General features: G+C 52.1%; 10 protein-coding genes across 10 annotated transcripts; 4 read left to right on the forward strand and 6 right to left on the reverse strand.

The window, feature by feature from the left end:
• Positions 1 to 1,045: 1,045 nt before the first annotated feature.
• Positions 1,046 to 2,974, reverse strand: SCP_0901050 (hypothetical protein; the record flags this gene model as incomplete). Its single annotated transcript, XM_027761338.1, has 6 exons — positions 1,046 to 1,726; positions 1,777 to 2,215; positions 2,272 to 2,384; positions 2,550 to 2,621; positions 2,675 to 2,890; positions 2,954 to 2,974. 6 exons carry the CDS (start codon positions 2,972 to 2,974, stop codon positions 1,046 to 1,048), a joined length of 1,542 nt encoding a protein of 513 aa, XP_027617139.1.
• A 2,723-nt stretch (positions 2,975 to 5,697) lies between these two features.
• SCP_0901060 (hypothetical protein) lies at positions 5,698 to 7,509 on the reverse strand (the record flags this gene model as incomplete). The annotated part of the gene is made up of 6 exons (XM_027761339.1): positions 5,698 to 6,040; positions 6,104 to 6,140; positions 6,196 to 6,606; positions 6,659 to 6,801; positions 6,868 to 7,136; positions 7,189 to 7,509. The coding sequence occupies 6 exons, from the start codon at positions 7,507 to 7,509 to the stop codon at positions 5,698 to 5,700; spliced, it is 1,524 nt and encodes a 507-aa protein (XP_027617140.1).
• A 2,457-nt stretch (positions 7,510 to 9,966) lies between these two features.
• Positions 9,967 to 10,656, forward strand: SCP_0901070 (hypothetical protein; the record flags this gene model as incomplete). The annotated part of the gene is made up of 6 exons (XM_027761340.1): positions 9,967 to 9,982; positions 10,044 to 10,241; positions 10,304 to 10,390; positions 10,446 to 10,496; positions 10,554 to 10,594; positions 10,648 to 10,656. 6 exons carry the CDS (start codon positions 9,967 to 9,969, stop codon positions 10,654 to 10,656), a joined length of 402 nt encoding a protein of 133 aa, XP_027617141.1.
• Positions 10,657 to 12,334: 1,678 nt separating this feature from the next.
• SCP_0901080 (hypothetical protein) lies at positions 12,335 to 12,945 on the reverse strand (the record flags this gene model as incomplete). The annotated part of the gene is made up of 3 exons (XM_027761341.1): positions 12,335 to 12,785; positions 12,846 to 12,862; positions 12,919 to 12,945. 3 exons carry the CDS (start codon positions 12,943 to 12,945, stop codon positions 12,335 to 12,337), a joined length of 495 nt encoding a protein of 164 aa, XP_027617142.1.
• Positions 12,946 to 13,375: 430 nt separating this feature from the next.
• SCP_0901090 (hypothetical protein) lies at positions 13,376 to 14,257 on the reverse strand (the record flags this gene model as incomplete). Its single annotated transcript, XM_027761342.1, has 2 exons — positions 13,376 to 14,123; positions 14,214 to 14,257. The coding sequence occupies 2 exons, from the start codon at positions 14,255 to 14,257 to the stop codon at positions 13,376 to 13,378; spliced, it is 792 nt and encodes a 263-aa protein (XP_027617143.1).
• An 831-nt stretch (positions 14,258 to 15,088) lies between these two features.
• On the forward strand, positions 15,089 to 17,109 carry SCP_0901100 (hypothetical protein; the record flags this gene model as incomplete). The annotated part of the gene is made up of 20 exons (XM_027761343.1): positions 15,089 to 15,153; positions 15,203 to 15,281; positions 15,347 to 15,360; positions 15,423 to 15,521; positions 15,575 to 15,584; positions 15,642 to 15,659; positions 15,715 to 15,740; positions 15,790 to 15,815; positions 15,869 to 15,900; positions 15,954 to 15,978; positions 16,035 to 16,062; positions 16,115 to 16,157; positions 16,210 to 16,310; positions 16,361 to 16,420; positions 16,475 to 16,502; positions 16,554 to 16,608; positions 16,662 to 16,686; positions 16,743 to 16,881; positions 16,944 to 17,000; positions 17,059 to 17,109. The coding sequence occupies 20 exons, from the start codon at positions 15,089 to 15,091 to the stop codon at positions 17,107 to 17,109; spliced, it is 981 nt and encodes a 326-aa protein (XP_027617144.1).
• Positions 17,110 to 17,516: 407 nt separating this feature from the next.
• On the reverse strand, positions 17,517 to 18,925 carry SCP_0901110 (Zinc-regulated transporter 2; the record flags this gene model as incomplete). The annotated part of the gene is made up of 7 exons (XM_027761344.1): positions 17,517 to 17,764; positions 17,825 to 17,938; positions 17,993 to 18,063; positions 18,117 to 18,366; positions 18,413 to 18,521; positions 18,569 to 18,652; positions 18,707 to 18,925. The coding sequence occupies 7 exons, from the start codon at positions 18,923 to 18,925 to the stop codon at positions 17,517 to 17,519; spliced, it is 1,095 nt and encodes a 364-aa protein (XP_027617145.1).
• Positions 18,926 to 19,724: 799 nt separating this feature from the next.
• SCP_0901120 (NADH kinase pos5, mitochondrial) lies at positions 19,725 to 21,290 on the reverse strand (the record flags this gene model as incomplete). Its single annotated transcript, XM_027761345.1, has 8 exons — positions 19,725 to 20,006; positions 20,063 to 20,233; positions 20,287 to 20,387; positions 20,443 to 20,568; positions 20,622 to 20,765; positions 20,828 to 20,913; positions 20,970 to 21,062; positions 21,121 to 21,290. 8 exons carry the CDS (start codon positions 21,288 to 21,290, stop codon positions 19,725 to 19,727), a joined length of 1,173 nt encoding a protein of 390 aa, XP_027617146.1.
• Positions 21,291 to 22,103: 813 nt separating this feature from the next.
• On the forward strand, positions 22,104 to 24,001 carry SCP_0901130 (hypothetical protein; the record flags this gene model as incomplete). The annotated part of the gene is made up of 6 exons (XM_027761346.1): positions 22,104 to 22,183; positions 22,245 to 22,323; positions 22,439 to 22,655; positions 22,707 to 23,043; positions 23,111 to 23,303; positions 23,366 to 24,001. The coding sequence occupies 6 exons, from the start codon at positions 22,104 to 22,106 to the stop codon at positions 23,999 to 24,001; spliced, it is 1,542 nt and encodes a 513-aa protein (XP_027617147.1).
• A 621-nt stretch (positions 24,002 to 24,622) lies between these two features.
• SCP_0901140 (Zinc-regulated transporter 1) lies at positions 24,623 to 26,122 on the forward strand (the record flags this gene model as incomplete). Its single annotated transcript, XM_027761347.1, has 6 exons — positions 24,623 to 24,997; positions 25,051 to 25,134; positions 25,182 to 25,290; positions 25,337 to 25,586; positions 25,639 to 25,709; positions 25,761 to 26,122. 6 exons carry the CDS (start codon positions 24,623 to 24,625, stop codon positions 26,120 to 26,122), a joined length of 1,251 nt encoding a protein of 416 aa, XP_027617148.1.
• Between the last annotated feature and the right edge of the window lie 1,329 nt (positions 26,123 to 27,451).

Raw genomic sequence — 27,451 nt, forward strand, 5'->3', positions numbered from 1 at the left:
GTACAGTCTGAGTACAACTTGAATCATGTTTACAGAAGCTTTAAAGATAAAAGAAGAGGGGTAAAAACCTCAGACTTAATATATATAATGTCATTTTCTCAAATAAGCGCAAAGATTGAGGGGTATACCCTCAAGGTTTGATACCCTTACCCATACCCTTACCCCTGGTCAAGGGTATGTACCCTTGGAGGGTAAGGGTAGGGGTATGCCTCAAAGTACCCAGGGGTATACCCCTGCTCTGCACTACCCTGTTCTCCGGGGGCTGCCCGGTTGCCTTTTTGCCTTCTCACCCTGTCGCCCTCTCAATGGCACGCTGCCTGGTGGGTGCGACCTTGGACCTCGGGCATGACTCAGAGCGGACTTAAGGCTTAGGTTCAACACAAACCCCTCTGATAATGTCAGAGGGGTTTGTAACAAGGTACCGGTTATTGAAGAGGTCTGCAGGGTGGCATGGCTAGTTGTTACCGGTTTGAAGCCGGAGTTACAATGCGATACTGATTGATAAGAAACCTGGTTGTAACTCACGATAACAGATTTGTAACGAATTGCCCACCCTGCAGACCCCTAGTAACAACCGGACCTTGATACAAGACCATCCATGCAGAACGCAGATGGTGCTTGGTATGAGACTAACTTAAGGCTCACAGAAGGATCGACATCCTGGCACCATGTAGCCTACGCTTAAAAAGACTCACGGGCTTCCCGGACCGGAGCCGGCAGAGCATTAGACCGGGCTTCGGGCTCGCTGCAATGTCGGCCCCCTCTCTCTACTGCCCGAGAGCAAGCACTCGCATGCCACTGCTATATCACGCAGTGTTGTGCCAGTCCTGGACTAGTCGACAACAGTTGACTTGGTTCAAAACTTGTAGACTAGTCTACGCAGTCTATGGTAAACCGGTGAACTGTTTACATAATCATCCTGTGGCAGCGGACTGCACGACATACAGAGACTGGCTCATCGAGAGTAGTGGCAGAGAAAATGAGAAATTGCTGTAGTACAATAGGAGATAATATAAGGCCTATCTACCACTGGGCTACTGGAAACTCACTCATCAAGAAGTGCAGCTGCAACATCATCTGAGTCAATTTCAGGCCCCTCCGCGAGTTCTCCCTCTCCATCTAAATCCAGCAATTCATACACCTCCAACTCATCAGCGAGGCTTTGGACTGAGCTTCGTGCATGACTGTCCAGCCAGTATGTGGATGTCATGTTAAAGAGGGAATGGAGTGTGACAGTGATTTTAGATGAGAAGGACCTTGAGTCTGGGTTGTCCAAATCGGTGTCTACCATCCTCGACAGTGTTGTGGATATGTTGCGCATTGAGTTTGCACCAGAATGATTATCATCTTGACCCTGTGTGGATGGACCCGCAGCAGTTGTAGTTGGAGCTGGAACAGTTTGAGTAGGCACTGGCGCTGTGTCTCGAGATGATTGAGACTTCTCCTTCAACTTCCCGAAGTGGCGCCTGAGGCGTTCCTTTATCTGCTTGTGTTTCTGTGCATCTCGAAGATGCATCTTGAGCTCCACAAAATCTATAAGGAGGCTCGTACCCATGCGGGTGCGGAGTTTTGTGAGTATCAATCCAAGGGTACTGAATAGTCGTTCACAGGATGCCGAATTAGCACAGATGGAGAGAATGCGAATTGCGAGGCGAATTAATGGCGGCGGCTCCATGCCAGAGAATGTGAATCCATTCCACACCTCCAGTGGGTCAGGAACATTGCCCTACACTCACGGTAACTCAAATGAACAGCACATAAGTCAAAGGGTCTCACCTTTGCTATGGCAAGGTCGTCCAAACTCTTCATGTAGGTTTGAAGGCTTGCATAGAAACCAGTGCCCGCGAAGTATTTCCTGAGTTCAGTGTGCAGAGATAATGGCACTGTGAAGCTTGTCCCGTAGAAGTGGCCCCAAAGCCGGCAGAGAAGTGCATAGATATTGGCGTGCGTGAAGATTGGGAGGGGATGGAAAGGATTGATCTTGTGATATGGATTCAGAATCACTGCTGCGATGAAGACCTCTTGGTCCGCCTTTCCCCATCGCATTTCCAAGCTGTCAATCACTTTCTGACATGCATCGCTGTCATCTCCATCGTCAAGAAGAGAGAAATGGAGGAATAAAAACCCGAATGTCAACAGAACTTGATCGAGTCGACAGCGTGCACCCTGAGTCACATTTGCGGCGATTGCGAGCGGTTCAAGATGATTCTTGATCCTGTTGAAGTGCTGTGAGACTCAAAGGGTTTGAAGTAAGGTTTGATGGAAGCCAACCTTGCAAGTGAATGCCAGAAAAGGGCATCCTGGACAATAGGCACCATCTCACGGGTCTTCACATGGCTACTTGATGTCCCAGATGCATACAGATTTGAATCTGCAATGAGAAGCTGAAGAGAAAGTCTGATATCAAGAAGTCGTCAGTACGCAAGATAGTGGGTGGTCCAATGAGTAAGCACAGCACGGATTACAGTCAACTGTGGATAGTGGTTGCACTGCTGAATATCTCACAAGATGCCCAACAGAAATGTACGACTATGAAGCCACGTGATCACCTTGTCTGCTTTCTCGGCGTATATGAAGAACCAAACATGACTGTTAAGATAGTTGCCGACAACAAGGTTGATCTGTCAAGAACACGTTCATCAAATACAAGATCACAATACAGTATGTGACATACCTGATGGGAGTAGCAGTCTGGAGCAACAAGGTCTGGCCTCTCCCTGACGAGGATGCTTCGAGCAGACCGTGATTCGCCACTGCAGTCTGACATAACAGCAATGACGATGACACCCCACTCATCCTCAACGACCTTGATCACTGTCTTCAGCATTCTGACAAGGTTGTTTGCTGACTTGACTTCATTTGTAGTGTCGAAGACACGAACTGTATATGCCTGGAGGCAAGGCCGCAAAACTCGTCAGTCAGAGGTTGAAGGTTTCTGGTGAACTGGGCATACCGTTCCTTGAACAGTGACCATGAAAGCAACAAGATGATGTGCATTGAGTCCAGTCCAACCGTCGCACTGAACAGTGCTGAGCCTTCTGCGACAATTCTGTTGGGCGATCATTTGGAACTTTTTGACTTCGGCTGGTATCAGATGTGAGACAAAACCTTTCAAGAAGGAACATGGGCATCTGGGAGGAATTCGTCACAAAATCCGAGCCACACAGGATCTTCCAGCCACCCAAATGACCAATTATTTGACACTGTCAACTGCACGAGGAAAGATTCAAATAGGCATTGACGGTCATTTGTCCACGTCTGAGGTAGTGTTATACTTGCTTGATGTGAGATGGAATGACCAGAGCGACTGGTACGTAGGCGCTTAGATGGTCCCGATGAGCCGTCAAAATGAAATAGACTAGGTGAACATGATGCTGAATTGGCATGAAAGGAGGCCAGACTAGGAATCGCACTGGGTGGGGGTAACGACGTCGATGGCGACTGCGTAGCACTGGCAGAAAAGTATGAACCCTGCTGTTTCAGGTGATGGCCGTAACCTGGACTCGGATTCGGTGCGAACAGACTTGATGGTCCTGCAGAGAGTGTTTGCGGTAGGATGGGCATCGGATGAAATGCCGCTTCATGCAGTTGTGGGGCAGAAGGAAGTTGCGAGAGGGTCGGAAATAGGGGAGGATTCTCTGGCGGAAAGTGGCGGCTAGCTACGCACGAACGGCGAGAAGACAGGTCTTCAGCCTCATGTCTCTCGCTCGCTCTTCTGCGTACTTCCTCTGGCTGCTGAGGGCAATTGCGCAAATGAACCAACAGTCCATTCTTGCGACTGGCCATCCAACGGTCATCTGCTGCCACCATTTTCAGTTGTGCCCAAACTAACAAGAATGATCAGATTTTACATGCATTTCAACAAGGACAACTTACGTGCATCTTCTACCTCTACACGATCTCGTACCACTGCTAACCTTCCTTGCATGACTTGGTGTTGCTCATCTGCCATAACACTCCCGACCCTTCGCTCGAAACACAATTTGCACCAGAGCTTTGTCTTATCGGATCTGTTGCCATGTTCGTATGCTTCCGGGACGTGGTCCTTAAGCTCGGGGTGATCCCAATAATACTCACGATACCATGCTCGTGCTGCGTTTGGCTGAGGCTGTCATTCTGCAGTTAGCATGAGAATGCAGACAAACACGAAAGATCCGTGAAAGGTTTGGCATTCAACTTGAAAAGTTATCTAGTACAGGACATGAGGCAGACATGCCATTAAAGCATGGGTTGCCGAAGTGGGGGAAACAGGTTAAGTATCTGCCATCAGTGACCAAGAAAGTATAGACCTAGTAGTAGATGTACGAGACGTGTGCCGGACGCGATTCAAAGGTTCACGTGTTCAGCGTGTTCAGCCAATAGGGTTTCAAGCCAATGGTTCTGGGAAAGTCTACCAAGTTTACCTGAAATCGTCGACTATCAACTGCAGTAGACTAGTCTACAAGTCGACGTTTAGTCTAGAGTGTCCAGTTCAGGACCAGCACAACACTGATATTATTATCACGACAGAGACAATTTGAAAGGCAGGCTCGATCTCGCATCCGGAATGCATTGGACTCCACTGTCTAAGACGACCTAAACCAAAGATCAAAGCACCCAGTGCATCCATCCCACCACCATGAACCAGCAAGGTCTGTTCCTCCACCACTTCATCACTTGCCGATAAAGAGTCCAGACAAAACCATTGATGCAATATATGCTGGAAACAAACACCACTGTGGCAGCTGTAACAGCTACATCCTTCGGTGAGTGCACCATTTTCCGACGCTTATGACGAGAGGGTTGTCGCGAGTGGTGAGATCTCCGGTGAGGGCTCATTGTCCTCTGGTCCTTGAACTGTAGGAGATTCGGTGTGATTAGAAAGGATGCGATGGTAACACGCCGCGTATCGACCGGAGGAGGGCGGTGTCGGATCAGGGTCTCCACTAGGCTCTAATTGACGGCGGTCAGCACGATGAGTTTAGTAGATGATAATATCGAAATGAAGATCAGCGTGCAAGCTGAAACTAAGATTTGCATGTCCTTGATCACATACCCCAGCCAGAGATCCTAAAATGAGATGCCATTGGGGTCGCGGGCACCCTCGGGCTTGATGGTGGGGTTTGGTTTGGCGTTTCGGGCAAGCTGTTTGCTCTTCGAACTCCGATCGACGGTAGAGTACCTTCTAGAGGTGGAGTCTGCGAGTCGTGAACCAAGATGGCTGTCGAAGGGCTCGAGTCCTGAGGTGAAACCAATCGTGTCGCAAGATAGGCGTTGCGTTGCTCTTCAGTCAAATAGACCTGTGCGATCAGATCCTGGAACAATTGCAAAAAGCGACCGTACTCATGGCGGTATAACATCTCGTCGACAATGTCCTTTTGTACCGTAGCAAACACACAGCCTTGGGATACACCAAAAGCATAGCCTACCGGTGCATTCAGCTGCATGATTAGTTGAAAGCCCTCAAGCGCATCGTAGCTTCGCAGCAAGGCATGACTAGATTCGCTCTGCTTATTGTCGATGCTTTTGAATTGGAGGGGGAGAGCTGGAAGCAGTTGTAGGGAAAAAAACAATGCGAGAACGCCTCGCGAAGGCCTTGACATTAACGTTGTCAGTCATAAATATGAGGGCATGAGGCAGAAGGAAGAGATGAACCTAGTTCTGGGGGAGGTTGAAGTAGAGGTTGGCATCTGGGAACTGGGGCTTAATGACATCTTCTCAGAGCCAGTACATCGGGGTGCCGTAGGTGATGTCAGACGAGTCGGTCAGACCAGTGCCACCGCTGAGGAGGGCAGCGAACTCGCCTTTGGGACTGGCAATAAGGACCCCAGAGTCCCCACCTCTGGAGAATGGACTGGAGTCGTTATCGTAGGGGTAAATTGCAGCTTCGATGGAATTGAAGGTGCCGACGAGGCTGTAGCGGCGCTGATGAGACTCGAACCCAGCAAGATGACCAATCGTGGTGAATGTGGTGTGACCGCATTTGATCACGAATCGCACGGGGTCACCCTTCAAGTCCTGATTGTTGGGTTGACGTATCTGAGCAGCAGTGAGAATGCCTCTGAGCTTGAAAAGATGATCCTCGGGGTAGTCGAACTCGGATTGTGCGTCGTGCCGAGGTTACATTAAGCTCATAAACGTGCTGGGGTCGATTTCAGTGCCTGGAATACGAACAGTTAGATTAGGCACCTTTAGTTAGACGGGGTCAGCACGCACCTAAATCAATGACGTTCCCCATGAAGTTTGGCCAGAATTTCTTCTTGTCGAGCTTGATGATGCAAACATCCTTGGTGTAGCCGTGAGGGGCATTAAGACCAGTGATCGGAGGTGCCCAGACAACCTGTCCAATGATGCGGTCGTTCACCTCAGACCAGTTCTTCTTCATCGTGATGAAGAATGCCTTGAGGGCCTCGATCGCCTTTTTTCTGTTCTTCATGTCATCTTTGGTGGCCACCAGCTCTGTTGCCCCTTGCTCGTTACTGGCATCAGCCTTCTTCTTGTACGCCGCAGCATGCTTCTCCAAGAAGGTGACGGTGGTGTTCTGGTTGCCAATTTTGGCCTGAATGGATGCTAGAAAGTGGTCGAAAGCTCTGTTGCCCATGAGGATGACCTGCTTCTTGGGCCCGGCTAGGTAGCTGTAAGCAGAATTGCGCTCATCTTCTCGAGGAAATGAACGTACCGATGTAGGTGTAAGAACTATTGCCTTGATCCGCGGGGAACAGCATGTGGCATGCCATAACGCCGTAGAGATCATCGCCGACTCGGAAATAGAAGCCTAACGTCCCTTGCATGTGCAGCGTCTCCAAGCCGGCGATGGGCAGGCTAAGTGCAGTGGTGACTCAATCTATTACATCCTTGAGGGGATGGAGATCATTGACGGATGCCAACAGTTCGGGACCAGTGAAAGGCTGGGCCACCGATTCACGATACGCCACGTCGATGTCGTGAATGCTGTGTTGCTTGAGGAGTTGGAGGATGTCCTTAGAGGACTTGAACGCGGTGTCGCCGGTGGTACTATCTGGCAGCACTCCGACCCAGATCGTGACGCAACTGGTAACTGTCTCTCTGCCGCCATCCGAGTTCTGCTCATCCCACCTGAAGCGGACAAGGTCGACGGAGGTCTGCTGGATCTCTCGATTGTCGAGGAGTTGAACAACCTTGGAACAAATGTCAGTCTGCAGAATGCTACGCTTCGAGAAGGTCACGAACCTCCTCACGAATAGTTGCCCAAAGGTTGTCCTGGCCCAGTTTGTCGTGGTTGTAGACGCCAAGAAGCTGCATAAGGCGAGGGTCGTGCTCTGGCCCAGTAGGCGGCGTGAAGACATCCGTAGACGTCCTGAAGACGAGCTTGGGGCCAAGGTGTCTGTTGCCGCAGAGACCGAAGTAATACAGGTGCTTCTCGGAGTTTGGGGATGTTGTTTGAGGACTCAACAGAAGTCGTGCTGGAGGAATCGTTGTCCTCCCAGAGCCTGATATGCTCGAAGGAGTCGCTGGACCTGGAGCTGAATGAAAGACGCCTGAACTGCACATTGCACTCTTTGTCGAAGGCCGGGGAATGAACATGCTCATCCCAACTATCGACTAGAAGGGTATATGAGCGGGTCAGTATAGAAGAAAACCAATAAAACGTAAAAAGAACTCGCTTGATGGGTTGTCAGACATTACGAGATGAGAGAATTTGACTGAGGAAGTCCATTAGCGAGTTGAGCAAGTTGAAAGGCTTCACGTCATAAAGATTACAGTCGCACGGAAGCTTACATAAGGATGTCTGGCAAGCTCCGCAGTGCGGAAGGCAGTTTGGCTGAAAGGGCGGGCACTGAGGGAGTGAAAAATATATCTTTACCTAGACAAGGTATATTTACTGACATGAATACATATTGTCCGAAAGCCATAGATGGCGGGGAAGGGGCAGGAACACTATTCCGAGGGGGAGCCACAACTTGCCGAGCACAGGCCGAGCGGAACGGACGGAAGGGAAAGCGACTGTAAATTGGCCTTGTAACTGTAAATTCAGCGGCACGCAGCTGGCTGAAATGGGGTCAATTTTGGTGGGAACACCTCACAAGGTGCATTCCACCTTTTTTCCTGGGGAAAAACCTGAGGAAAATGACAAAGTAAGTCTCGGGGAAATATCCGGGAAAAACTGTGAGAAAACAATAGTGTAAATCCTGGGGAAAAACCGTGACCCAGAAAAAGCAACAGATTTCTCGGAGAAAAAACCTCTGTTTCCAAATCGGGATTTCTGCAAGAGATTCGCAAGATAATTCCCGGGGAAATTTCTTAGAGATTTTCTTGGCCCAGCACCCGAACGTGGCGGGAAAAACATATCCCCGGGAATTATCTTGCGAATCTCTTGCAGAAATCCCGATTTGGAAACAAAAGTTTTTCTCCGAGAAATCTGTTGCTTTTTCTGGGTCACGGTTTTTCCCCAGGATTTACACTATTGTTTTCTCACAGTTTTTCCCGGATATTTCCCCGAGACTTACTTCGTCGTTTTCCCCAGGTTTTTCCCCAGGAAAAAAGGTGGAATGCACCTTGTGCTTGCGAGATTACGTCGTGAGGCTCTAGCGTTCGATGTGTTTATAATTGCCGGGTTTACAGTCCTACGGGATTTTCCCAAAGCGCTACTCAACGCCGGCACGGAAACCGGCACGTTTCATCACATGATCACACATTCTATATTGGGACTTCCTCCCCATGTCATGAATTCCGACTGTAATTCCCCCTGCGTCTGCGACTGTAAATGCCCTCATCCCGACTGCAAACCCAGCGGAAGAAGAAGAAGTTGGTGAGTGGTTGTCATCGGCGGCGCGGCCCGGTGGGTCTCATTCGTAATCTCTTCATGTTCATAACCAACTTAAACCAGTTCTTTAAAGTAGATTTTTACCTGTGAAGAATCTACTCTTGGCTACATGGGCATGCAGAACTTACCGTCTTTTGCCAGATTGACAGCCAGACTTAGAGCTTCTTGCTTCTGTGACGACATACACTGGACACAACCTTCGTGAAGCGTCTACTTATGACTTGGATTGTGTTCACACCTGGTGTCCGACGCAGTAGAACCTGTTGCCCGGATATGTCTCTGGTGGACTTGGACGCAGTCGAGGACGTTTGAGTACTGCGACACAGTGGGCACGGTGCTGACCGATGCGGACGACTACGTCCTCTTGGGCGAATAGCTGGGAACTTGTAGAAAAACCAGTGAATCCTCTCGAGTTCATGCTGACAACTGTGTTGTTGGACTCTGCTCGAGTGATACCCCATCTGTAGGACAATTCTTTGCACCACTGTGGTTCCTATGAATAATAATATATCTGGTCTTGATGGTCTAGTAAATGCTGCCGTGTCGGGCGACCTCTCTGTCTGAGCCTGTCCTTTTCTATCTGCGTATTTCTGAAGGACCGGAAACTTGTCCATTTCGAACTCTATCGCTGCATACACCACGGTGCATGTAATTTTGTCCGGGTGAGTCTTCTTGGATATTCCGTGGCTGGGTGTGGCTGTTCCGCGTATGGTTTTATTCCTCGTTTCGTGCGCCTTTGCCATGAGACTTCTAGCGGATGCCTAAACTGCGGTTGCGACCGGCCGATCATACTTAGTCCATGTATGGCACAAGGACTCGCGAAGTCGTGTTCGGTTGACGCCGATGTCCAGATGGGTGGTCGACGTGTTCGGCGTGTCGCTGCTGGTCCACGAATACTGACTGTACGGCCATGTTGAACAAACTCGTGCGGAGAGACCATGTCACGCTTGCTGCGTAGTGGCCCACTGCTGTTCTCAGCGCGGGGCATTGCACTGTGACTTGCTTGATTCGCATTTCAAGCTGATCTTCTGGCGGTTGGCTCGTGAGAACGGCGTGTTCGGAGCCTGATTCGGAGAAGAATCCGGTATAATAAAGTTCGAACATGGGGAATTCTTGCGCTGCATCTTGCTCTCAACTACCTACGCTTTCCTGCCCCTCTCTATATTTCAGATTCCTTATTCAACATGTCTTCGTGGGGTGGTGAATTGTTCATCACTTGCTGAGTAGTCTTCCAACAACTAATCCACCCAATCTCGTTCAGATACAGCGTTTGGGACGTATACCCGTCCCGTCTCGTTACTGCTTGGCATTGAGGTCTCACCTCTGGTTTCTCGGCTTACATCATCGATGGAAGCCCTGGCGCTCAACGAAATGGCCGTGGCAATGGTTGAAGCTCCTTCGATCACGGTGTTCGATGGCTTCGGCGATGGGTCGACATCTGGAGACCTGGACAATCAAGGTAAGTCAGCCGAATGTTGTGTCGTCAATGATGATGATCCGGCTTACTCACTAGATTTACAGACTTGACTCCGATCGACGCGGGCGGCCAGATGGTGCTGGCGGCCCCCGACGACGACGACGACGACGACTTTGTGTGGCCAACCTCACGTAGGAAATGCTCGTCCATCGCTAGTATTGTTCTGATAGTCCTTCCATCGTATAGCACGCCCACAGCCGGTGTCTTTACCGGACATATTGTCCGATGTTCAGCAGGGTATGCACCAATCACTTCTAGATTTCTTGTACTTGATTGTTGACATTTCACATCTAGGTTTCGCATGCAATGAGCTCCCACCCATTGACATATCTCTGGTGGGTTTCTCCGAGCCCACCGAGGATGTTAATACCGCACCAGAGGCCTCCAGTGGAGGTAATGATTCCATATACACACCCATAGTGCAATTGTGTGCACCAGAATTTCTTTCTGACTGGTAAAATGCAAGGTGTTTTACTTGTTTCTCTATTGTGTATAATTGTACCTGTGGACATGACATACTGCTCTTTTCTGAATATGTTCCCAAGTTGTAACACAAGTCTACTCCAGAATTCAGTACTGTTGTATGAGCATCTGTTGTACAGTATTTGTCTCATTCAAAATGAATGCTCACTTCATAGTAGACTGTAGAAGCAATTGTTAGGAGTTTTTGAGAGCTTACTGCAGGCACACAAAGAGGATCACTAGTTTGCTATGAGCATGTAGATGCCATGATCACATATACACACCCATAACACACTAGTGCACGGAAATGGCTGGACTATGCAAAGCAGTAGATGTACAACAATACTTAATAACAATTGTAACAGTCAGAAGAGATGATACAGTTACACACTGCACCTTGCATGCGTGGAGCATCGATCAAACTATCATCCATCCCGGAGTGCGCGCCTCATCCACCTGCGGAGAGATACAGTGGTCGTTCTGCTGGGATAAGGGGTAGGATGTACATACATCTAAGTCTCAATCCTCTCATGTCCAAGTCCACGATCGCAGAGCGATGCATTTCTGTCCGCTAGAAGATATCGGCATGCACGAAATGATTCACAGCCAGCCGATCCATGCAAGCTAGTACAGTCAACCAATCCAGAGACTCAGAAGGGTGAAAGAAAGGAGATCGTAGTCATCGTGAAGTGATCTACTGTGCGAGACGTTGGTCGACGAGGATGAAGAGTGCATCGTGGAGGAAGTTGCGAGCCTTCGGAGCCGGGCTTCCGTCTCGGACGTGATGGAAACCTTATGAAATTCAGATTAATGTTTTCACTGCGTTGCATACGCTATATGCATGCATGCATGCATATCGTCTACTCAGTGATCCCAACCTTCCTGTTAGCATTTTGTTGTTCAAACCTGCATTTGCTTCCACGTCGGTTGAGCGGCGAGTCAGGCTATGTCGACAAAGTCCTAACTTGTGATCCAGTCAATCCGAGGGCATAGCGACAACCATTCTCTTGCCTACAGCCTGGGCTAGTTTCCGGTGGTGCTCATCTCTTGTCGGGGTTACGTTGCACCATTCTTTTGGAATATCGTGGAAGACATCAGGCTCTCGTCGCCGGAGGTCACATTCCCTGTTTGCGCCTATCCGTTCGTTTGACTGGCGTCATTCCTCCCAAGCACCTCCACTGGCGCAGTTAGCAAACGCTTGTACTGATCCACGGGTAACATCTGCAGAAAATTTGTTTCAGGACTCATATATGACGCGATCATGGTCGTCCACGGACTAGAATTAACGAGCGTTTGTGCGTTTCATCCTATTGGCGACAGCCGTGCCTCAGACGCAGAAGATGGACAGCAGCACCGTATCGTGAATACTCTGTTGTTCTTGGCAAGCTAGACACACCTAAATTGGTTTATACTGCTACAAATATTATGTTCTGGATCATGTCCGACTAATGTTACATACCGTACATCGGATTTTAGGAGTACATGTTATGGTCAACGTCTGCGTCAGATGAAAAGACTCTTCCTGTTCCTCTACACAAGCATATCAACGGTCGATCGGAAGAACCGTCGTTATAAACACTTACGAACTTATCACGGCTCCTTTTCGGTTGTGCTCACCAGAACCAACCCTTCGACTTGGGCTCAGGCGTCTCGGAAGCCTCGCCATCCCTCTTCTTCCTCAACTCCTCCAGAATGCTCTTCACGCCGTCGACGTCGCCCACGGCCGCGCGCCCCGCATCCCAGTCGACAACAATGGGCCACTTGAGTGCATTCACATTTTGTGCGGCCAGGAGGGCAACGCCTTCCGCGCTCGTCGGCTGTGTCTGCACGGTGGGATGGGCTGAAAGCAAGTTCGCGGGGGAGATGCCTTCTGCTGAGCCCGTCGCGGTCGAATGGACGTACGAGAGGATGGTGCGGAGCTGGTCAGCGGTAGGGGCGTTCTCAACTACCTCGAGGTTGAATGTAAGTGGGCGAGCGGAGGGCGCCGAGGGAGGATATGGCCCTGAGACTGCTGCGCGCAGAAGGTTCAAAGCCGCCGTTGAAGGCGGCGAGGATGGGTTGTGACTTGGAGTCAAATACAATCAGTATAGGCTTACGAAGGTACCGGCATTGAAAAGTTCGCACAAAATAGAAATTTGAGGCTAGAGAGGCGCTTAGACTGAATAAGTCTTCAGAGCACGCAGAGCGGGAGGCTCACGATTGATCGTTTGAAGGCCGAAAACATATTTGACCAAGTAAGATTATCCTGTTGATAGAATTGGTGAGGTTCACGTGGAATGTTTGGCCAGAATTCGGTGTACTTGACGCGCGTACGTATATGCCCGATTCGCAGAGGACGGATGCCAGGATATTCAGTGCTCAGTAGGAGGTAAGCGTTGGAGCGGCGACGTTGTTAGCCGTAGTGATCGGTCGAACACTCCCGAAAAGGAACCCATAGCTCCAGTTATGGCAACTCAGTAGGTTCAAATTATTGAGTTGTCAAGCAATTATGGGGAAGGACGCCCATAACAGTATTCGACTCGCATGGTCATCGGCATACAATTACTGTACAAATGAAAGTGCTTACGAGTCAACTTGTACCGCTACATTTCCTCGAAGACTTCCACTTTGTAATGTGAGACGGCGTACAGTTGTACATACATTGGTACCAAGCTTCACACCCTCTCAAACTTCTTCAAGAACTTCACCACCCTTCGCTGGAACGACGTACGGCCCTGCACAAGCTTCTCGTACCGCGGCGTCTTGTCAGACTGCACCGTCTCCTTCAGCTCCGTGAATTCCGCCGTCGCGAACTCGTGAATGGCCAAGTATGTCGGAGGAATCGTCTTATCCTTCGACCCCTCCACACCCAGCCGCTTCCAATCCTTCAATTTGAACTGCCGACTCCTAACCCATCCTGGAGCCTTCGAAACCTTCGGAAGAAGTTCCTCTGTGTACCACGCCATAAATTCCCCCTCTAGCTCGGGAGGAAGCTCCGCGGTCAAGATGAGCGCGTACTCCGCCGGCTTTATCGGATTGAATAGTGAAGAGGGTGCGACGAAGGGATCGTCATGATGCTCCTCATACACCCGCGGCTCCAACCACGAGACCCGCTTTATGAGATCCTTCTCGGCCTCGCTCCGGTTCTGCGGCAGATTGGTGTACGCGGGGGTCTTCGTAGCCTCGAGCGATTCGAGGTCGTAGATGTTCATGTACGAGGGTTTCAGCCCGTCAATGGCAGTATAACGCGTCCAGCTCTGAAAGACGGGTGATGCGATGCGTGCGGGGATGTGGTCGCTGTTGTACCAGTCGTGGAACTCGGCCTCCGGGACGTCGGGGCCAGGCTCGGAGAGGGAGAGTAACAGAGCAGGAGGGGTCATCTCTCTGTGTGTGGTACGGGTGTCTGAGGAATATAGGTGCCGACTGGAGAGGGCGAAGGCAGCAGATGAAGAACGATAAACGTGAGCTATAATCTGCTACATAATCTGCTATATGGAGAAAGAACAGACGTACCACGTTATGTAAGCTTCGGGTATGTTTCGAGCGCCACGAGCCATCCTGGAGCACGTTGATGATGAACCCACCACGATAGCGCATGCTAGTCTTCAGAAGCATCCTCGGAAGTCCGCCAGCTCCTGATCTGAGACCCCGTGTCGAGTTGTGCTCATCTGACCAAGAAGTGACGAGTAAACTTTACATTGAATTCAAGGAGTTCAAGGTGATTCTTAGATTCAACTTATCGATAGATCCTTGGCACGTTCTGCCCAGCCTCCTCCATTCTAAGAGAACATACCGCCGACGGACGAATGGGATGGCTGCGTGCAATTTGTTTTGCCGGTTCGTGTGCTTCTGGCGGGGGTAAGATACGGGCGCGAGCAGCTGGAGCAAGTCCATCACCATCAAGTATTCGGAACCGACACATCTGCAAGTGGACAGAGCCTGGCAGATGCTGGCATCATGTTGTGTGCCTGCCGGAAACGTTCCCATGATCCACCACATCTTCGACCCCGGTGAGTACGTCTTGCTCATCGAGAACATCGGGTCGCTTATGGTGAATGTGTGCAGTGGAGAGCTCTGGCGACTCCGAGTTTATCAACATGATTGTGCAATCAATGCTACTAAGCGCTCTTCACAACTGAGCCCATCCTGCAGTGCCGCATTGTAGACGTTCGGGCTCAACGTAGCTCCGTGCCTGGCTCGCTTAGCTGTCAAGCTAGTGCGATGATGCACATCAAGGTCTCAGGTCAAAGACGCCAGGGTTGTTCTGGAGAAGTTGGAAACAGATCCTTTCGCAACCTTCCGAGGTTGAACGGCGCTCTATTGATCTACGGATAAAGGGCCTTGGGGCGGGAGATTTGTGGTTCAGGACTTTGCCCTCCTTCCTCATAATGGCAGTGCCCGAAGTCGTGGCGATCGCTCAAGGGCCTCTGCTGGGCACCCTCTTTACGATGCTGTGAGTTTGGCACAATTCGAAGTCGATCTCCCGCTGACGAGTGGCACAGATTTTACGGAGTGGTTTCTATGCAGATATTTTTTTACATACGCAACTATCCGCGTGATCGGATTGTCATAAAGCTCGCGGTAGGTCGACACCGCTGTGGTTGCGGTTGTCAATGACTTCCACTAAACGGGAAAATGGAACGCAGGTCGCCACCATTTGGTTTGTCCCGATCGCGCAACATACTCTCATACGTCCTTACGCACGAAATTTGTCCGTTTTAGGATTCTCGAGACCCTGCATACTGCGATGTCGATCGAAGCGATAGAATATTATCTTATCAGGAACTACAATAATCCCATCGCACTTAGTTCCACTGTATGGTATGGAATTACTTACTTTCTCCTTTACGTGTTCTGACATCGGTGCCGTGCAGGAGCTTCGAGGTAAGTTCCAAGTTTGTCACCTGAGCGAACTTCCATCAATCCATCTTATGCGGGCAGTTGACCCTGATCTTAGGCGTGCGTTATCTTCTGTCTCTTATCTTTACTTATCCCATTGAATGAGTTTACGCAGTTCATCATCGCCTACTTCGTCAATATGTAAGTCAACTAACATCTTGGAGGATAGCTATTGATCTGCTCCGCACAGGTGTTTCGTCTGGCGTATCTACCTGTGTAAGTAAATCCGATTAGCTCGTTGGCCTAAAATTCGCCGACCCTGTGCTCAGTGAGCGAGAAGATCTGGATTACTGTAGTCCTGGTAAGCCCGAGTGGCAAGAGAGAGTCGCTACATTATTAACAAGCCACAATTAGGGAATCCTCTCTACGGCCCGCGTCGGTTCGTCGGTTCCATCCGAGAGCAGACAGTTACGTGACTTATACCTTATGGTTTAGCAATTGGTTTAGCGAATTGCTCTTTGAGGTATGATGTCGGGCGTCCCTTTTCTCCAGACCCGTCGCTGATTGCGATGTAGTTTCAAGTACATGCAATGGCACGTCTTCAGGGCGCACGTTTATGTGAGTATTTATTCTCCTGGCCATACATTGCACGTGTAATTGTGCCGAACAGTCTACGATGATTGTCGGATGGACGCTGTCTGTTGTCGTGGACTGTTCTATAGCGGCAACAATCTGCTACTATCTGCATACGCACCGTACGGGGATGCAAAGGCACGTCCTTTCGTTCCTTAAGGTCATTTCCGTCGCTCATGCCGTCATAGGACTGATACTATTATCAACCGGCTCCTAATGTACACTGTCAACACTGGTGCGATTACATCGTGCGTGATCCAATAAGTCATAGCTATGTCTTTGGCTGACGGTTGAGTATGCAGCGTGTTCGCGATCCTGGTGATCATAAGCGTGCGTCGTATTTCTTTACGCACCAGTTTCATCACTTACGCATGTCTTCAGTTCACCACTATAACCGCCCTCGCGTTCGTCGCGTTCGTGCAAGTGCAGAGCAAGCGTATGTTTGGAACGTTTCAACGAAGCATTCCCACTAATGTTGGCTTTCTGCAGTCTATGCTATATCTTTGCTAGCAACGTGAGCGCAGTTTCAGCTCCAGCCAAAGAATGTCGTCTAACTGTATGCTACTGCAGTTTTAACAGTCGCAGGTCAATCGCTGGCGCTGCAAACTCCACGTTGGCTACGTTCGATAACTTCCACTCTACCCACACACCCCCTGTGGATATCTCCCAGAACTCTGCCGGGTATCAAATGCAGCATCTGAAGCAGATGGTGAGACTACTTCATGCACGATCGTAATCCACAGCACCTGACCGTCATTACTACTGTCTCAGCGCCCTATTGAAATCGAACAGACCTTACAGACAATCAGTAAGGCAGGCTCTTCAGAGGTACGTTTATGGGTAAGTCCCGAGGATACAGCGCGTTGCTGACTCACAGATACTGCAGTATACGGTGAGAGATGCCGATCCGTATGTCAACGGCAGTATGGCCGTCTGACTCTGCCGTACAATGTATTTTAGTCCTCCACAGAGGAATTATTTATTATGTAACATTCAGTGAGTTGAGTAGTAGCGTATATCGGATAAGGCCCTTCGGCGTCCTTCGCCAAGACGCAGTCCATTGCTACCAGGAACTGCAAATACTACTTGTACTCGAGGACGTGATGTCATACCCACTTGATAATAGCCAACATGCTTGCGTGTTCACGCGGTTCACGGGCTGTCCGAATACAGTTGCGAGCTTGTGCCGTTACGCTTACTCCAAAAAAAAATGCTTGCATGTTAGGGTTGCTCGTGGAGCGATGATTGAAAGGCACATCACAATAGTAGACGGCTTCTATCCTACATGGGATCGTCCGGACAATAACCTCGTATAACATCTACCGACATTGCACTTTCCAGTGCTCACGCCCACCGGCCAAGGAGCGCCATGAGGCCCGCGCCGAGCACCATGCACCCGAGCGCCCAAGCGAGCTTCCGGTTCGAGCCTTCGATCATCTCGCGGTTAAACACGAATTCGTGCGCCATGAGCTCGACGAGCCCGGTGTAGATGAGGATTCCGCTGCTGAACGCGTCGAGCACCCCGCTCACGATGCTCGCTGTGGCCGAGTTCGGGTTGTACGTCGTACGTATACCCAGCCCGGTTGCGATGCCTGTGCAATTGCGTGAGTTTTTCGCGAAATTATACGACGGAGTGCGGCTGTGCCACGCACCGATGGGAGTAGTGATAGCGTACAGGCATGCCCCGAGAATTGGGACGTAAGTATAGTGCGACGGTAGTTGCATGAAGGCCAGTCGGGAACCGATACCAAGACCTTCGAACATTTCTGGAGGAGCAGGAAAATTAGCACCACCGCAGAAGATAAACGCGAGGGACGTACGATGGAAGACGATTACAACGAACAAAATCTTGAAGCTGGGATCGACCGCCAGAGTCATGCCGATAAAGATACTGCGGGCAAAAGTAGCATCTCACAAGAACGCCAACCTTGGTGGCGTACACACCTGTGCAGCAACACGCCGAACTCAAGAATAGCGACCCCAATTATCTGAGCAAGAGCGGAGTCGGAGACAGAGAGTGTACTCGACGGCTGCGCCTCGACATCACGGGAACTTTTCGTGCGAGTATCCTTCTCCGACTCGTCGTCGACGAATTTCTCTGCTCCGCCTGAGCTTATGGCCTCACCGCCAACTATGCCCTCAGGTCCATGGGCAGCGTGGGCGCCCTGTGCGCCAATATTATGGCCGTGTGGATCTGGATGAAATAAGCGTGAATTAACATCGATTGCCATTGAACATACCGTGTCTTAGGCCGAGCTTAGCGAGCTTCGCAGTGCCCCAGCGGAAGGCGACCAGTTCTACGATGAAGATCGCGAAAATGCTGACAAGGGAAATTCCAAGCGCATATGGCTGTGGTATGGTCAGTAGAGCTACTAGAGACTAATAATCTAGCTCACGTAGTTCTGCCACGCAGGGGCCAGGCACGGCGATCCCAGCTCGGCCATGGCAGGAGAAAGGAGATGAATAAATGCCGTTGCAATCTTGAGACGAAAGCCCATTCAGCGAAGTGCGAAAAATAAATTGAGGGCACATACGATAACACCACTGCCAAAGTACTTGGCAGTTTGAAAGACGGACGTCGGCACAATGGCGTTCAGCCATTGCGTCCTCCGAGTGAGTACGGGGAAGAGCGCACCGACGGCGGAAGTAGCCATGATGATGAAGACGGAGGCGACACGGAGGCCGAAGTAGGTGTCGGCGCCGCCGCCATCGCCACAGTAGACACCATTCACGGTGACGTTACTTGAGCTCATCGTCGTGGCTTGTCAGACTGTGTTCTCCACGGAGAAAAGTGAAGGGACGAGGATGGTTTTATGCGAGGTCCCAATATGGATGATAGGGCACCATGACTGTGGAGGTGCGCCTAGGAACGATGGCAGCGCACATGCACTAGATGGGAGGCAGATGTCGAGGCGAGCCACGTAGGACAACCATCATTGAGTGGATATGTTCTGAAGGAACCGCTGCCAGCCTGTCCAGGGTAGTTGACTGTGCGGGTCCTCAGCGTGTCCATTCCTAGTATATCACACCTCCACCAGTCGTAGCTGGCCAATCATACCTCTGCCATTCCACGCACACACAGAAAAAAGTGCAGTTAATGGCGTATCACGAAACCAGGGTATGACCACGGAACCTGGAGGATGTGTCAACGGATACCAATGGTGCTCATGAACGTTGAACGCCAGCGCTCAGGGCATGCGGACTTCGTTGCCGTCACCGTTGACTTCCAACATGCTGCGGTGTCGAATATTCAGGGAAAAAACGAGAGATCTGGCGAGAAATTCGATCGTGCTTGCCTTGGGTGCTCGATCGATTGAGAATGGTTACGATATGTTCCTGCGTGCCTGTGAAGACGAATCTTCCAACGAATCCTCCTAGACGGCATGACAACCACAACTCCAGACGCAGTTCTGTCTTACCGGCCAAACTTCAGTTCCTTGTATGACCCGGTCCAGAAATCGACTCAGCACGATTGAATTGCTTCTCTGTTAGACAAAAATATCTTAGATACTAGGCTAACATGCCCTCACACACCTCGCATCTCCGTACACCTTACCTCCGCTCCCCTTCCCGCCCGAGCCGCAGCAGTGCCTTGCTCCTGAACGTCGCGTTGTACTGCAGCAGGCTGTTGATGTCACGCACCCAGTCGTCCTCCGTTCCCGGGCCCACGCCCTCGCCCGTGCGGCTATCGTCGGGCTCTGCGATCGACGAACGGTTGATGCACGGGATCGGGTACAGAGAGGCTTGCACTGTCACGGACTCGCCGGGGTTGAGGACGTGGGTGACCTGACCGTCCATCGAGAGACCGGCCGAGGCACGACTCCGTTCGCTGATCTGCCGGAAAAATAAACATTAATTCATGAGGGCCGTCGGTTGACGGCAAAACTCACTTGAAGTGTGATGGAGGAGGAAGAGGGAAAAATCAGAGGGCGGAAGGAGAGACTCCGCGGGCATATGGGGGTGAGGACGAGCGCACTAAGGGATGGATGGACGATGGGGCCGCCTGCCGAGAGTGAGTACGCTGTCGAGCCCGTCGGCGTGGATACAATCAACCCGTCTGACTGAGCATACACGTCAGCCTGCAGCACAGCGATGCACATCGTGCGGTACGCACGACTGACTCCGTAAGATGTTGCCCGTCCACATATATATCGATTGTATTTAAATGTGGGCTCGAACCACGGTGAAGTGCGACTTCATTCATGACCTGCCAGTCTGCATGCTCCTCAATTTCACAGAACGACGATGAGACACACAGATACTTACGAACCTTTGCAATGCAGATTGCTATGCTCGCCATCTGCGTCTTGGAATGTGCACTGAAGCCGCATGCGATTCAGCACCAGCGCGTGGCCCCTGAACGCGCTGTCCAGTGCCTTTGCATAGTCATCGATGTCTGAAAGTATCTGCCATTCAGCGAGATTCACGCGTGGGTAGTTCGAGACTGACGAAATGGGAGCAAAAACCCGAGGGTGCCCATAGAAAAACTTAGCACAGGTGGGACAGCGCCTACTTTGAATAACGAAGAGGCATGCAGTATTGTGCCATCCCCACCAAGCGTGACGACAAGGTCGATCGGTGCTGCATCGGGACCTGTGCGACGACAAACAGTATGAACATCTCAGCAAGGCCCGTACCATGCAGCGGACACGCACCTGGTCGCCAGACCTCTACTCCGTCAGGTATATCTGGGCGGTCCTCGTGGTATAACCGTACGTCAGGGTACTTTTCGCGTATGTGCCTGCGCATATCAATGTGAGTTGCTCGTAGAGCCTACAAAGCAGCCTGTGCCCTTACAAAAGTAGCGCATCAATAGCCTCCGCAACGGCATGTGTTCGGTGCTTGTTAACCAGTAAGATAGAACTCGGAGGGCCCGGACGAGTGGACCGTCTGTCTTCACCAAGTGAGCTCGTGAGATGTTAACGAGGAACACTGCAGATGCACGTACGTTGCGAATGTGCGCGAGGGCGCTGGTGGGTGGCTGGCGGTCTGCCATCGGCCGCGCAGGTGCAATGAGGAATGTCCGGATGACAGCCAGCGGCGATAGTCGGTGCAAGCAAGACGAGCAGACGCGCGTGCCATGCGCGGTTTCAGAGTGCGCGAGAGCAGAGACAGCATTAATCCACTCTTCCGCACAAATGTGGTAGACTCTTGGAAGTGCTAGCAGCTGCTCAACTACAGCCTCGCACGTCGTCGTTAGTGGTGGACTGTGAGAATCTTTATGATTTCCCGCAGCGGGTGCCGACGCGTAGAACAAGTAAGCAGCGTTCCTTTTCACACCACAGGCGGCAGTCGTGTGTCCTCGCGTGGATTTGGACAATAGAACGTGATGCTATCGTCTCCGGATGCGGCAGATATTTTGAACGTATTCCGCGGGCGTTCTGTGGATAGAAATACCGTTAGTGGGGATAAATACGACGAGAGAACGATATGATGTTTCGCACAAAATTCCGAGTCAGGCGTTCGCGTGTGATTGGTCTAGGTGACGGACGTGACAGCACGCGCAACCACAAGTCACGCTCTGAGACTCGGGCGTCTGTCCTGCTCAATCATGTACCTCCACATTATCAAGTAGTTTTCTCCCTCTCTGCGATATAAAATAATTTGCTCTCTTTACTTCTCTACAGAGTTAGAGTTCTTTCCCTGCCCACGGACTAGAATACTAGCGAAGTCCTCCGATTTGTCGAAGTCAAATTCAAAGTGAGTGCCCTAGTCTTGCTGCTCTCCGGTGACTTGATCGATTCTGCCTGAAATGCAGGCCGAGATCGGCCCTACACACGAACCGCATCACAACAAGGGCATTGCAACCGTCTCTCAACGACCGCGCGCCATTAAAGTGCGGCGAAGGGGTCCTGCGGTGCCCCACTTTCCAGCATTTCTCTCCGCTTCATGACCAAAGAGCCTCCAACGCACGCCTTCAGAAACCCAACCATGTCGACGGACGCACCTCAGCAGATCTCCACGCAGTCCCCAGCCGCTGCTGAGGCCGTGAGCACCGTCGCGTGTGCGATGTGAGTCCCTTACTACGTCCGGCTCCCCTGCGCAATTTCTGACCCGCTGACCCGCTCATAGTTGCCGGAGACAGTTCGCGCGGTACACCTGCCCGCGGTGCAATATTCCATACTGCTCCCTGACATGTTTCCGCTCCGAGGTGCGCCGTTTTGCTTTCGCAGTTTAGGTTGGCTACTCGTCCAACGAGTTGGCTAGGCCCAGACTGCTCTTTCCACGCATTCTCCTCGATAGAGCTGATATTGGGACTATTTCAGAGTCACAATGGATGCTCGGAGACATTCTATCGCCAGGAGCTCGAGGCGGACGTGCACAGCTCGCCCTCGCGCACCACCGAGGAGCGGCTGAAGATGATGGAGCTTCTGAGGCAGTTCGAAGAGGGCGCAGCGGACGCGGACCTCCTCGGCGAGACAGATTCCGACAACGAGGGCGAGGACGTGGACCTCGTGCGGCGGTTAGGAAAAGTAGACCTAGGTGCGTAGTAATTCTTTCCTGCAACGCGGACCGAAGACTTAAGAAATGCAGAATCCGTGTCGTCCGAAGAGCTGTGGGCCAAGCTCACCCCGGCTGAGCGTGATAAATTCCTCAGGGCACTCGGCGACCCCTCCAGCGAGCTCGCTCAGCAACTCTTGGCAAGCGAGGAGCTGGAGAAGGCGCGAGTGGAGCCCTGGTGGGAGGCGCAGCCGTCGGTTGCAGAGGATGCAGATGCAGTTGTTGAGGGAAGGGCGCTCCCGGAGAACGCGACGAGGAAGCGGTTTGGCGCGCGCCCTGAGATGATGGATGTCCCTCTGGCGATGGTGCACGCCGCTACCGCGTCGGTCGGAAGCGCGCCCATACTATTGTACAACATGTGCGCACTCTGGTGAGTAAGTTGCATGCGCTTCGACTGTTTGAATTGCCTGATGTCTGACTTCCGGTGTGCATGGCAGCATGGCGTATGCATACACGACGCGGCACCTCGCAATGTCTCCGCTCAGCGCGCTCTCGCTGGGCGACCCGGAACACGCCGAGGCGTGCCGTACCATCGCACACCTCGCGCCGTTCCTCGCGGACCGCAAGTCTGCGACAATCCATCCGACGCTCTCCAGCGTAGTTACAGACTTCTGGTCACGCTTCGAGCCCGTGAGCCCCACACCGTCTTACCTCTTCTCTGCGTACTCATGCGTTTTGCGTCAACCTCACAGGGGAAAATGACGTCTCCGTTCCTCTCGGTTCTACTTCGTGACACTGCGATCCTCCTCCGGCCTGCACCCGTTACCGTTCTCCGCCGCGCGACCAGTAGCGGCAGTGACAGGGGTGTCTCCGGCGCATTGCGTGAGTCCACGCAGGCGCAGGACGGGCGCGCAGATTTGGCGAGTCACCCCAATGCCCTCGCCATACTTGCGCTGTCCGACCTCTTCGCGCTCTTCCAGGCTGCTCCGCGCGCGACGCAAATACCGGCGCCACCGGAACCACCGGAACCACTGCCTTCGAGCGTACCGCCGCTGCCCTCTGGCATGCCGACGAGTATTCCCTTGAGTGTGCCCCCACCGCTGACTTCGGGTGCCGCGCCTCATCCCCCATCGCCGGAGCGCGTGCGCGGCTCCAAGCACATCCCACACAAATTGACGTTTTATGCGGCTCATGTGCTTGGTGCACCGACGGCGATGCTGCGCGTGCTTGCGGACGAGGTCGCGGTGCGCGCTCAGGCCGTCGCACGGGAGGGTGCGGACGTCGATTGGGAGGGCCCCAGCACCGGTGTGGCGGCTGCCAGTAGGGATCGCGAGGCCATGCGTGAGACGTTTCCGACGGGCAACCCGGTGATTGAGGAACTGCCGTGAGACTCCGGCAGGTAGAACGCCGTGCGACATCTTGGGTTTACTTTGGAAAAGAGGACGTGGAGAGCTTGTCCCGGAGATGATCCTACTCATACGTGCTTCAAAATTCTCCACTCGATCGTCGCTCTGGGCGAACAAAATCCTCCGTTGCGCCCTGTCTATACCCCCTGCCCAAAGCTGGCCGGTCCAGTTTCCATTCCTCTTCCAGCTTCAATGTCAAGCCGATAATATGTTTCCCCGGAATCTGAACATATACGTACTAGCTGTTCATCATTGGTATCTCTGTGGTATTACTTACACGTTGCTGTATTCTAGTGTCTCCTTCGGGCTGTATGTGTACTATGGGTTTTGAATACCTTTTCATCCAGATGTTGGAAACTGGATTATCTCGCCGGTTCTGCAGAGCATTCTCAAGGACCACAAAGTACGGCCTCATGCATATGTTTTTTCTTTGGTATTTTTTTCCGTGCGGCCGGATGTTCGGACGAGATATCCGGCGAAGGAGAGACTGTGAGGGTACTCGCGATAGCGCGACGCGTGGGAACATACGTCGAGTTGAGAAAGACGCGTCCTGATTGGCTGAGAGGGGAGTGAGGACCCGGACAGTCAAGAGCCATTCTGCACATGCCTTTCCACCTACGCCTCGACCACCGCTGCTCCCCTTCTCAACCACCACTCCATTCCCCCTTCCCCCACCGCACCCTCTCTCCAACTCTTCCGCAACCTTTCACCTCTGAAATCCCTCTGAACAACCAGAAACGACCTCGAACGAACCTCACGATGAGCTCGAGCGACTCCACCGTCAACGGGGTCTATTGCGGCACCGGCGGCGGTGCCAACTCCTACTTTCACCTTCGCGTCGCATCCATCTTCATCATCATGGCCACGTCTGGCTTCGGCGCACTCTTTCCCGTACTTTCAAAACGAACGCGATGGCTCGACGCACACCTACCAGACGCGCTTTTCCAGACTGCAAAGTACTTTGGTAGCGGTGTGATTGTATGTGATCCATTGGTGTTCTTTCTGTAGACTTATTGACTGAGTGTGTCCAGATTGCAACTGCATTTATTCACCTGCTCAGTCCTGCTATGGCCGAGTTAGGTTCACCATGCCTGTCTGCCGCTTGGCAGGATTATGTGAGTTCAATGTCCACCCGTTCGAACCAGCACTGACTAGAGCGCAGCCATATGCGCTTGGTATATGTTTAATCAGCATTTTCTCGATTTTCATCGTAGAATTGGTCGCATTCCGTTGGGGAACGGCGAAGTTGGCGAAAATAGGCCTGTCGCATGGTACGTCGACCAACTGTGTCCTCCTACCCTGCTGACGTCTTTGCAGATGCGCATGGCCACGATATCGGCCAGCACGCCTCACACGCGGCACACGGGCCTGAGATGGGTGTCCCAAGCACGAGTTCCGTCACTGGTTCAGTGACGATGTTTGCGGACGGTGGCTCGGAAAAGGATGGCCAGATTAGCCGTGCAGAGGATATCGAATCAGGCAGTTCGCACCTTGAGTCGGTGTCGGACTCGCCGCTCGCCCAGATCATCGGGATCGGGATCCTTGAGTTTGGTGTACTCTTGCACAGGTGAGTGTGCCTTTGTTCCTGGAGTGCGTTTGTTTGACGTTGTCGGTCGCAGTATCCTGATTGGCCTAACGCTCGCGGTCGATCCGAACTTCAAGGTGCTGTTCGTGGTGCTTGTTTTCCACCGTGCGTCTCCTCTGGTCTCCGGTTCTGCGCTCAAGCTGATGATGGCAGCAGAAATGTTCGAGGGCCTCGGAGTCGGCTCGCGGCTCGCATTCATGCGGCTGTCGCCCCAATATAGCTACATTCCATTGGTGGGCGCGTGCCTGTACGCGCTGACGACACCAGTCGGGATCGCGGCGGGGCTAGGGGTGCGCACGACATACAACCCGAACGGGCCGACGGCGAGCATTGTGAGCGGGGTGCTCGACGCGTTCAGCAGCGGAATCCTCATCTACACCGGGCTCGTCGAGCTCATGGCGCACGAGTTCGTGTTCAACCGCGAGATGATCGAGAGCTCGAACGCGAAGCTCTGTTGGGCGCTCGGGTGCATGATGCTCGGCGCGAGCCTTATGGCGCTCCTTGGCCGATGGGCGTAACCCACCACCCACCCTCCTCCCCCTGCCCGCTCCCCGCCCCCAGCGCCAGCTTGGCGAGGCGGTGTTGAACGTACAGAAGAACTGTGTACAGTCCAGTCAGAGGATGAACGTCTGTAGGATAGGTTGCTTGCATTCCCGGTTCCCCGAGCATCGACAACAGTATTCCCCCGTACCACTGATACCTCTCCATCGTCATTCGATTCATCTATCCCCCTCCCCTCACCTCTCACTGCCCACAATATCACCACGCACATCCACTGATCTACCCAATTTATTCGACCTTGCCCGCACACACGCACGCGCATCACGCATTGGTTACGGCCCTATCATTATCACGCAATGCATCCCACGACATGTACTCACCGAGGCGTGTGTACGTTTGCCGCCGTATTGGACATAGATGTCCTGTTCACTAACCACTTAGCACGAGTATACGAGTAGACCGCTGCTTGCATTTTGAGATCTTTTGGATTCTGTTTCGTCGTGTGCTGGACGGAACGGTGAGGAGATGAGTGACGTTGAGGCCGGCCGCTGGCATACAGAAATTCGTGAGGATGCCTCGTTGTAGTCTCCCAAAGGCAGTTGTAGATACTCTGCTTTCAACCTTCGTGCCTCAGGATATGGATCCGTAGCTGATCGCTCGCTAGCGCTGCGTTCCTCAGACGGCGCCTCAGTGGCGTGCCATCTAAGAACCCTGCAGATAACACTGATGGACGCGACACTCAGGCGTATATACGAGCAGGGCTCGTGCAGCTCAGTCCAGAGATCATTGCTTGGAGTCCGACCACTTCGGTTGTAAACCAAACTTAAAGAGCTTGAGGAGAAGCCATGGCCATATGTCGAACTCTGTTGAGCCTGAGGCTCGCCCGCAGTAGTCGGACAATATCTCAGGCGGGACGACCGCGTTAGCGAGTTGCAAACATAGTGATGCGAATTTCGGCGGACTCCCCGTTCACGTATTGTTAGGACGACAGCCTGCCAACTGGTGCGACGGCAAGTGAGCGACCGAGCGACCGCTCGTACGTCTGCAGCGATTCAAATTGACGTTTGCTCTGACTGAGAAGGAACGACGGACATGGAAAGGGGCCCACAACAATTGTACTCTCCACAGAAACTCGACTAGGCGCACGGATTTGACAAGGACAGACCTCGCGTCAACGGTGTATTTCGTCCAATGTTGACAATTCCGGTACACTCTTCATGCGAGGCGCTCAATTCGCGACGACGAGGAGCGAGTCATCAGTCGCCGCAGGAAGGAGACGCTTGATAAATATTGCTTCAAGACGAAATCGTTGTTGAACACACTCGAAGGTTTAAATATGCCGCGTC

This window comes from Sparassis crispa (genome assembly GCF_003851025.1).
Source record: "Sparassis crispa DNA, contig_000008F, whole genome shotgun sequence".
Lineage (NCBI taxonomy): Eukaryota > Fungi > Basidiomycota > Agaricomycetes > Polyporales > Sparassidaceae > Sparassis > Sparassis crispa.